The sequence below is a fragment of the Chenopodium quinoa genome, unplaced genomic scaffold, assembly GCF_001683475.1.
Source record: "Chenopodium quinoa cultivar QQ74 unplaced genomic scaffold, ASM168347v1, whole genome shotgun sequence".
Taxonomy (NCBI): domain Eukaryota; kingdom Viridiplantae; phylum Streptophyta; class Magnoliopsida; order Caryophyllales; family Amaranthaceae; genus Chenopodium; species Chenopodium quinoa.
In genome coordinates this window covers 5,392,183-5,401,488 of record NW_018745003.1, presented here as the reverse complement: position 1 = coordinate 5,401,488, position 9,306 = coordinate 5,392,183, and the positions used below count along the sequence as shown (strand labels likewise).

Below are 9,306 nucleotides of genomic sequence, written 5' to 3'. Positions count from 1 at the left end.
GAAATAATGCAACAGCAAAACAATGGGTGGGTACCAATAACCCCAGAAAAGTCATTCACAACTGCAACAACAACTTCTTCGTATGAATCCGGCCGAAATATGAGACTACAAGAGAGGAGAGATGATATGAGAGAGGAGAGAGATCAGATTAATCAACGATGATGATGATGATAAAGCTGAAGGAAAGAGGGAGAGGCGAGACTATAAAAAAAAGTGAAATTTTTACCGTAGTCATTTGAAATATGATTAACATAATGTTTTAATGATTGTATAGTTTCTAATTGATATATTTTTTCCAAGTAATTAATATATTACTTTAATAATGGTAATAAATAGTATTATCAACATGTTTTTTATTTATCAAATTTTTAGTTTCATTTATGTAATTTTTATTCTTATTTTATAGTTTCTCTAAAAATATTTATTTTATGTTGGATTAAAATTTTCAAAATTTATATTTATATTGTACATATTATAAGACTAATTATGAAAGCTTGTGAGTGAGTGATTGGCATTACATTGCTTGTATTGTCAGCAACATCAAATTAAACAACTGCATTACCAAGCATTAAGTAGATGGAGAATTCATTACACAATCAAACCCTAAAAAACACTCCAAATTCAATTCAAGTATACAAATTAAAAATCAAACTATTAGAATGTGTAATAACCATACCCAATATAGACAAGTTCCAATAAAAAATCAATCTTTAAAAGCTGTCAGAATCATTACCACTCATACAGCCAAACTAAATGGTCAATAGTCTCAATACCCACAATCTTGTAAGTAATTCAAATAATTTACCTTGTTCAGAGCTTCAAGTAACAGTGATTCTGCTTCATCAAAATTTCCCATATGCATACAACAGACAGCCTTGCCATTCAGGATCAATCCAGTCATTGAATACTTCTCAGAGAAATCCTGGAAGATGAGATATGCCTCCTGAATCTTGGAACCTCCCTATAACAAAGAAAACGTATCTTTAGCGATCAACTCATGTAAATTCATGCAGTATAATTCCCCTCAAAAAGTTGAAACCAAGAAAGCATGTTATGGAGGTTTTTCTTAAAGCTAACTCTGCTATGTTAGGTATAGCCCCACATTAATTAAGAAAAAGAAATACATGTAGCTCGGTCAATTCTATTTGCAACAAAGCAGAAATTTCATGTTCATGTATACATGAAAACAGAACAGGTTCACACATGACAGGCAGGTCATGTCAGCAGACATCAGCATTTAAATGATGTGCAGATCATGTACATACTGGTAATTTAAGCAACTGACTCATAGATAGTAAGGCAGAAATTAGTACTTTTCATTTTCTCCAGTTTTAGGCAGAATAGCTGTCAGTAAGAAAAGGGATTCCAAAATCCATTATAGTTTTGCAAAGTAAATTCTCACCTTCATCGGGATCAGAGGAAAGGAACCCACATGGGTAATCACTTTCATTATCAGGCCTGCATAAAAAAAAAAAAAAAAAAAAAAAAAAAAAAAAAAAAAAAAAGAAAAAAAAAGCTAAGTTAACAGTAATCAAAATTATCTCACTAATGTATAAAATGAGCAGAAGGAGAGTATGAAAACAAAAAATCATAATCGCCTACTGCTAGAGTGCTTTGTGCTAGCTACTAAGAAGCGAATTTTTTGTCTTTGTATCAGAGACCCTCATAGTTATGTACAACTACATTCACTAGATTTTGAGGTGAATTTTTGAGTAATAACATAGAATTAAAACAATAATGTCAAGGCTAGAAGAGTAGTTCTGATATACAAAGTATAAAACTTAGTTTCAATTTCAGTTCCATAAATTGCTTACATTAATTTACAGAGGTTAGCTATTTAGCTGACTGTTACTTAGCTAACATCAAACAAAAAATGATATAGAAGTTCCCTTCATCTCTCTATAGCTTTCTCCATTCTCCCACTTCAGTTTAATCTTTACCCACACTACAAGGCATCTCAATTTCAATACAACTTAGACGACTACCTATTGATGTTGGCACAATGTACTACGGAAAATCAGACACTACGAGCAAATCTATAAATGCAAAAGCTCAATTAGTAACAAGACCGCCATAAAGGGAAAACAAACCAATGAGAAGCATCCCACTAACTTAGCATCCAACTAACACTAAATGTAGCCCTTTTATAAATATGAGTAATACAATAATACAGAGTACTACTCAGCTTAATTCGAAGAATCTAAACTAGTAAAGATACCAGGCAAAAAAAAAAAATAGTGATAAATTGATCAAACTTACCCTTATCAGTAGTCTTCATTAGAACAATAAGACCCTTAGAGTTTCTGCTGGTGTGATGAAACAAAAGAATTACACTCAGTTTTATAATTTACAAATAGAAAACATAAAAATGACTGTATGATTTAGACTCCCTGACCAACACACAACCTTCCTATGTCATTCGTTCCTGCAATAGTGGTCTTTGTGATTGGGACACGCTTTGCCAATATTTCCCTAATTGATTTTGGTGTGGCGATATTTGTTCATGGAATTAGAATTGACAGTCTTATACTATAATTAGTATCTTCAGTTGAAATGACTATTAGTAATCAATCTTTTTGCGTTTTCATACCATAAGTTGTACACCAATTTCCCACTTCTAAAGAATCAAATTGACCTAGAAAAAAAAAAATCAACCAATAGAGAAAACACCAATATTCTATTCACTATAGCAAGAATTTAACTTAGTTACGCAAAATAAATTTTAATTCTAACTTAATGCCATCATATTCTACTTAATACAGATAAATTTAACTCAATGGCATAAAATAAATTTCAAAATTTTCAACATATACAATAACAAGAGTTCACGAATTATATATTAACAACAATAATGTATGTACACAAATTGAAAGAGACCTGACGAAATTGAATTGCATGACATTCTTCCAATTAACCCTTAATTGGAAAACCCTTAATTTCTTCCAATTAACAGCCTCGAGAAATTAGAAAATCCTTAATTTCTTCCAATTAACCTCAATTGGAAAAAATCACTCAAACATAGAACAAATTCACGAGTAAATCCATTAAAAATAAATCCAATAACACATGAATAACACAACCAGATTCGAAAACCCTAAAACAACAACAAAATCAACCAACAATTCATCAATCGCAAAGAAGATCAAAATCAAGAACAGCTAAAAAAAACAAAATCAAAACCAAAAGGAAGCGAAATCGAAGCAAACCAGGAGCAACTTCAATGGAGGTAAGAAAGCTCATTCGGCTTCAATGGAGAATATACAGCACGATTCAATGAGAAGGCGGAGGTGTTGCTTCAATGGAGTGAGAAAGCTAGGGCAATTCGGGATTCTGGATAGAGAACAAAGGTGAAAACGAGAGGGAAATTAAAAGTACAGAACATGGAAAGAAAGAAAGAAAGAAAGAAAGAAAGAAAGAAAGAAAGAAGAAGTAAAGCAGCCCGATTTTTATTTGTTTTTATATTTCGTGATTCGCACCAGTTTGAACCGGTGCGAAAAATATGATTTCGCACCGGTTTATTAGGAACCGGTGGGAAAAGTGTTTTCCCCAATCCTGCCCATTTCTTTTCCCACCGGTTTTCAAGAACCGGTGCGAAAAGTGCGCTGCGTAATTCATTTTTTCTACTAGTGTATGTTCCAACAAAATTGAATTTGGCGGATTACTTCACAAAGGAAATGCCAAGACATTCCATCATATTTGCTATGAATGGAATGGGTTTATGTCCAAATAACACAAATTTGTGAAATCCAATCTAACGCTTGAAGAAACATCAAGTCTTAGATTCAATGTGGTTGAATCGCATTTTTTATGTTTGTTAGCAAATATTTGATGACCCATATTGCTATAATACTTGTGATGTGTGAGGTAGCGTCATTTAAAAGTTCTCAAAGATTTAGAGTTGAGAAGCTCTAAATGTAAGTGTCTTGTCACAAGGGCACATTCACGTATATGAGAACCTACCTATATAAGTTCAAAGTTTAGCTGCTTCAAAAAGTCTAGATGGACATATAGAGTTTGATGAACTTATGAAAGATACGGACACATGGCTGTATAAAAGTGTCAAGTGATGATAAATTCGATTTGTCTTGTGTGTACTTCACCTTCGAATGATTAGATATATCCGTGTGATTCAATCCGTATGGAAATCATTGGATATGATCATCGTTAAGTGTGTTGTACTAGGTGTCAATTCAATCCGAAGGGACATTGACATTGATGCATGAGATATGGTTTAATTGTAAGAAGTGGAGAATGTTTTAAAGGAACACTCTAAATGGGGGAGGATTGTTGGAATATTTAGAGTGTTGATGGTTGCGCGCTCGCGAACCATTAGTAGCGCCCGCGCTAGGTACGCGCGGCCGCGCTGAGGTCGCGCCTAAACCGCGGACCTCACTGGAATTAGGATATTTGGAAGGGTGCAGTTGGCGCGGCCGCGCGTCTGGTAGCGCGGCCGCGCGTCATAGATGGCACGCCCGCACCTGTGGTCGCGCCTAAACCGCGTACCACTCTGCCTTCCTTTTTGAATTTCGCACGTTCAGGAGAGGCGCGCCCGCTCCACTTTGAGGCGCGCCCGCGCCTCCTGGTGGAACGCCCGCGCTAGTCTGTTTTCGCGAAATTCTGACGGTTAAGTCTTTAATAAAAGGCTTGGTTTTCTGAGATTGGAGAGACACAGAAAATTATTCTTCTTCTCTCCCTAAGTATTCTTCACAATTCCTCACAAACTTCTTGCAAACTTTTGTGAGAAATATCTTCCAATTAATCCTATTTGTGAATTGATCATCTTTTCTTTGATTCTTAAGTGCAAAGAATGTTGGGCTGTCTTTTGTATCTCAAAGAGTATTTCCGAATTAAACCCAAGCACCATTGTGGGGGAAATTAAACTCTTTAGGAAAGTGTTTACACGCCTAAGACAATGTATCAAGGAATTAGACTCAAGTGGTCACCGGTTTTCTCATGTTCATGTTGGTTGTTAAGGTTTGGAGTAGAGGCAAGTATATTATCTTTCATAACTAGTGTTTTCATTGTGTTTTTTCTGTAATACTTTGATAAATTGGTGTTTGGTTGTAATACATTGAATTGTATTTGGATTATTGTATAATTCATTATTAATTATACATAGTTAGGTTTTGTTCCCACAATTGTTAAATTAGTTCTTGTTGTTGAATTACTTGAAAATCTAACGGTTATTAATAATTAAGAGAAGACAAAATTATCCTAGTTCTACTTTCTCAAGCAGTCAACCATAATTGGAATTACAAGTTGGTTGTTGATGGTAAAAAATAATAAAAACAAGTGAGCGTTGAATATTGGTCAAATATGATAAGTAGTAGAATTAGAATTGGCATCGATGGTTTGTTGTTATAACCAAAAGTATAGGCCATGATATTCAATTCAAAAATAAAAAAAGAGAGAGAAAAAGAAAAAACAAGGGGAGGAGACATTTAATTCCTCCTTGAAAATTGAAATTCCAGCTCAACAACCCGGTTAGATCGGATACAATTTGTCCTTTTTTTTTTTTTTTTTTTTTTTTTTATTTTTAAATTTCCTCATCTTTAAAAAATCCCAATTCAACTAACTTGTTTCCGGTTTTCCCAAATTTTATTGTAAATAACCCCCCTCGAAATCATTCTTTTGGATGAGAATCGAAAGAGAGAGAAAGAGGGGGAGAAAATCCCAGAATTGATGAAAGATTAGATAGATTTTGTTTTGTTGATTGATAATATTGATACGAATGAATGATTAATATATATATTGATTGAATCGAATTGAATAAAAAAAAAGGAAGAAAGAAGAAAATGGGGAATGCGACATCAAATATAGCAGCGAAGTTCGCATTCTTCCCACCTGAACCATCAACATATGATGTGATTAAAAAAGAAGAAGAAGGAAGGTGGGTTTTATCAGGAATAACATCTGATAAAAATGTAGATGTTCATGTATTGGATACAAAGAGTGGTAATAAAATTGTGGCCACTTTCTGGAAACATCCTTTTGCAAGGTTCACCCTTTTGTATTCTCATGGCAATGCTGCTGATCTCGGTCAGTTGCAAGATCTCTTTATTGAGCTCAGGGCTCACCTTCGTATCAATATCGTCAGGTTTTTTTCTTTTTCTTATTCTTTTTTTTAATCTATCATTATGTATCAAAAAATAATTGTTTCATTAATTAATATATTTAATTGTTGGTTTAATTTGCAGTTATGATTACGCAGGATATGGAGCTTCAACTGGCAAGGTATGCATAATATCATTTACCTAGCTACGACTAGTACTGTTTGTGTTTGATCGATGTACATGCATGTGAGTAATTTATCATGAATATGCATGTTAGGTGCGAGTAATTGTACAACACTTGTATTATAACTAATGTATGTATGCACTATATGTTATGGCAGCCAACCGAATATAACACATACTATGACATTGAAGCTGTTTACCATTGCTTAAAGAGAGAGTATAACATTAACCAGGAAGACTTGATTTTGTATGGCCAATCTGTTGGAAGTGGCCCAACATTACATTTAGCATCACGCATGACCAGGTTAAGGGGTATTGTTCTTCATAGTGCTATACTTTCTGGTATACGAGTCCTCTATCCTCTCAAGGTTACATTATGGTTCGACATTTTCAAAGTACGTGCTCTTTTTTACTCACTGCCTTATTTTCTAGCCTACTTTTTTGTAAAAAAAAAAAAAAAAAAAAAAACAAAACATAATCAATGACTTGCTTCATCATCGTATCATCTGTTCCATATATTTGCAGAACATTGATAAAATCCGGCATGTCACCTGTCCTGTCCTTGTCATACATGTAAGCGCGCATCCATTATTGCCTTCATTTATTTCATCAACTTGCACTTAAACTACTTATTTACTTGGCTTCTTCATACTGTATAATGTTGTAGATTTCGTTAGATATCACCAGGCTTTAAAGTCTCACGTACGACATTTCTGTATTTATAATCACTTAATCAGGGTGTTGATTATACTTAGATGATCCCGTCTCTTTGGGTTCCATGTAATTAATCTTTTGTTTCCTCTGATTTTTGAATGACGACTCTTTTAATAATCTGGAATTGATCTTTACTCCAATCCAACCTTTATAGGATTGATTGGTTGCATTAATACACATGTGTAAATAATAAGAATCCGGCTGGATCAACCATTTAACCTTGCTACAAAACTGCCCTGCCTTAATTGGAACTCATTAGAGGATGTATCAGTAATTAATACCTTTTTTCCATAAATTTCTGCACGATCTCATGCATCTTATGGATGTTGCTTGAATATACGAACCCCAAGAAATTGATATTATGTCTTAACGTTGTCTAGTACCTGGTCAATTATATCTTAACATCCTTATCTTGTCTTTCATTGGTATACGTATATGCAGGGAACAAATGATGAAATTGTAGACTTGTCGCATGGGAAGAGACTATGGGAACTATCAAAGGATAAGTATGAGCCACTATGGGTAAAGGGTGGGGGTCATTGTAATCTAGAGACTTACCCAGAATACATCAAGCATTTGCGTAAGTTCATTAACTCGATGGAGAAATTGGCCATCACTCAGCCACATAAGCAGCTTACTGAGGCCCCAAGTATAGCCGAATCCAAGCACTATCGATGTCTAGGATTCGGTAGGAGGTAGCTATATAGGGTGGAGGTGACCATGTTAAACTGAAATAGCATCAGTTTTTGTATGGGGTATTTTTGTGCCCCTGGTGTGCATGGCATCAAAAAGATCTATAATGGTACAACACTGTACTGTTGCGTGTATGTGCTTTTAAGGCAAGTCCCGATGTAGGTTTTCATCATGTGTCATATAGTTAGTGTCAATGAGTGTATAACGATGTAGTTGGATGTGTAGATTTATTGATAGGATGAGCAGAAGTTTGATTATCATGTTTATGTTGTAGTGCCGTTTGGTTGAGTTTTACAGAATTCATATAATTGGCCCTTATTGTATGTATTCTTCCTTGTAACTTAGCGTTAATTAATTTGGCTAAATGTACTTTTAGATCCATGGCTTTGAAAGTGTGAATCGACTAAAAAGGTTTCTAAGTAGCTAGTCAATAGGTGTCAATTCGAGTGTCTGATTCGGGTTTGGTGATGTAACACCCCGACCCCAAATCAGGGTGGGGCCTATCACTAGTAGAAAAAATAAAATAGGCACCGCAAAATGTACACCGGTTTTTAAAAATCGGTGCGAAAAAAAATAGGTGGGATTGAGGGGAAGACTTTTCGCACCGGTTCTAACCAAACTGATGCGAAAGCTATTGTTAAAAAAAGTATAAAAAAAAAGAGACCCGGCCATTTTTATCTTCTTTCTTTAATTTCTCTTTCTGTCTTCTTTCTTAATTTCTCTTTCCTCGATCTCTCCTCCTCTCTCTCCTCAAACAAACCTTAATCAACAAAGGAATCAGGAAGTAGACGAAGATGAAGACCTAGATTGAACGTCGTTCTTGGCCTAAATTCGGTGATGCTGTTCATGAAGAAATCGGTGCTCGTCAAACTATGGTTTCTACTGAAGAAATCGGCCTTGAACGACCTGTTGCTCCTGGTTTGCTTCGATTTCGCTTCCTTTTGGTTTGGATTTTTTTTTTTCTGTTCTTAATTTTGATCTTCGTTGCGATTGATGAATTGTTGGTTGATTTTGTTGTTGCTGTTTTAGGGTTGTCGAATCTGGCTGTGTTATTCATGTGTTATTGGATTGATTTTTAATGATTTACTCGTGAATTTGTTCTATGTTTGAATGATTTTTGCCAATTGAAATTAAGGGTTTCCTGATTTCTCGAGGTTGTTTGTGGAATTTTGGGGGAATTGGAGATGGATAGGGGTTGTGGTGGTGGTTTCGTGGTTGCGGTGGTGGGTGTGGTGGTTGCGGTGGTGGTTTCGTGGTTGCTGGGTTGTCAGTTTTATTTGTGGTTTGAATCAAATGAATTCTGATGTTTGATGTTCCGGTGAGTTGCATACATTTTATGCTTAACCTAATGAATGCAGAAAGACTAATTTGATTTTTTGTAAACCAAAATGCATGAATTTTAAGAGTATTATTGACTCTAATCTCATTTCACTATTATCATAAGGATGCTTTCAGTCATTGTAGAATTATAAATGGCATTGGTCAATCAACTAAGGATGAACAGAGTGAAGTTAGGATATGTGAAATAGCAATGTATAATAGCACAAATTCAATCACTCTTGAATTGTTGTTAACTTGTTTTTATCTAGATGATCAACAGAAGTCTCAATTATTGGTCTTGGCTAGGGTTAATGGATAGCTGTTGCACTCAATAAAATAAAAG

General features: G+C 34.8%; 2 protein-coding genes across 2 annotated transcripts; one reads left to right on the top strand and one right to left on the bottom strand.

The window, feature by feature from the left end:
• Positions 1-751: 751 nt before the first annotated feature.
• LOC110708096 (coatomer subunit epsilon-1-like) lies at positions 752-2,296 on the bottom strand. The gene is made up of 3 exons (XM_021886206.1): positions 2,260-2,296; positions 1,403-1,458; positions 752-961 (listed from the first exon to the last, which is right to left on the bottom strand). Exons 1-3 carry the CDS (start codon positions 2,276-2,278, stop codon positions 767-769), a joined length of 270 nt encoding a protein of 89 aa, XP_021741898.1. The 5' UTR covers positions 2,279-2,296; the 3' UTR covers positions 752-766.
• Positions 2,297-5,254: 2,958 nt separating this feature from the next.
• On the top strand, positions 5,255-7,998 carry LOC110708095 (protein ABHD17B-like). Its single transcript, XM_021886205.1, has 5 exons — positions 5,255-6,097; positions 6,198-6,234; positions 6,395-6,631; positions 6,762-6,809; positions 7,392-7,998. Exons 1-5 carry the CDS (start codon positions 5,796-5,798, stop codon positions 7,647-7,649), a joined length of 882 nt encoding a protein of 293 aa, XP_021741897.1. The 5' UTR covers positions 5,255-5,795; the 3' UTR covers positions 7,650-7,998.
• The last annotated feature ends 1,308 nt before the right edge of the window (positions 7,999-9,306 follow it).

Coding starts and splice junctions, on each gene's coding strand:
- LOC110708096 (XM_021886206.1), bottom strand. Junction 962..1,402: donor TTCCTCTGATCCCGATGAAG/GTGAGAATTTAC, acceptor TCTTTGTTATAG/GGAGGTTCCAAGATTCAGGA.
- LOC110708095 (XM_021886205.1), top strand. CDS start 5,796: ATGGGGAATGCGACATCAAATATAGCAGCGAAGTTCGCATTCTTCCCA. Junction 6,098..6,197: donor CTTCGTATCAATATCGTCAG/GTTTTTTTCTTT, acceptor TTTAATTTGCAG/TTATGATTACGCAGGATATG. Junction 6,632..6,761: donor TATGGTTCGACATTTTCAAA/GTACGTGCTCTT, acceptor ATATATTTGCAG/AACATTGATAAAATCCGGCA.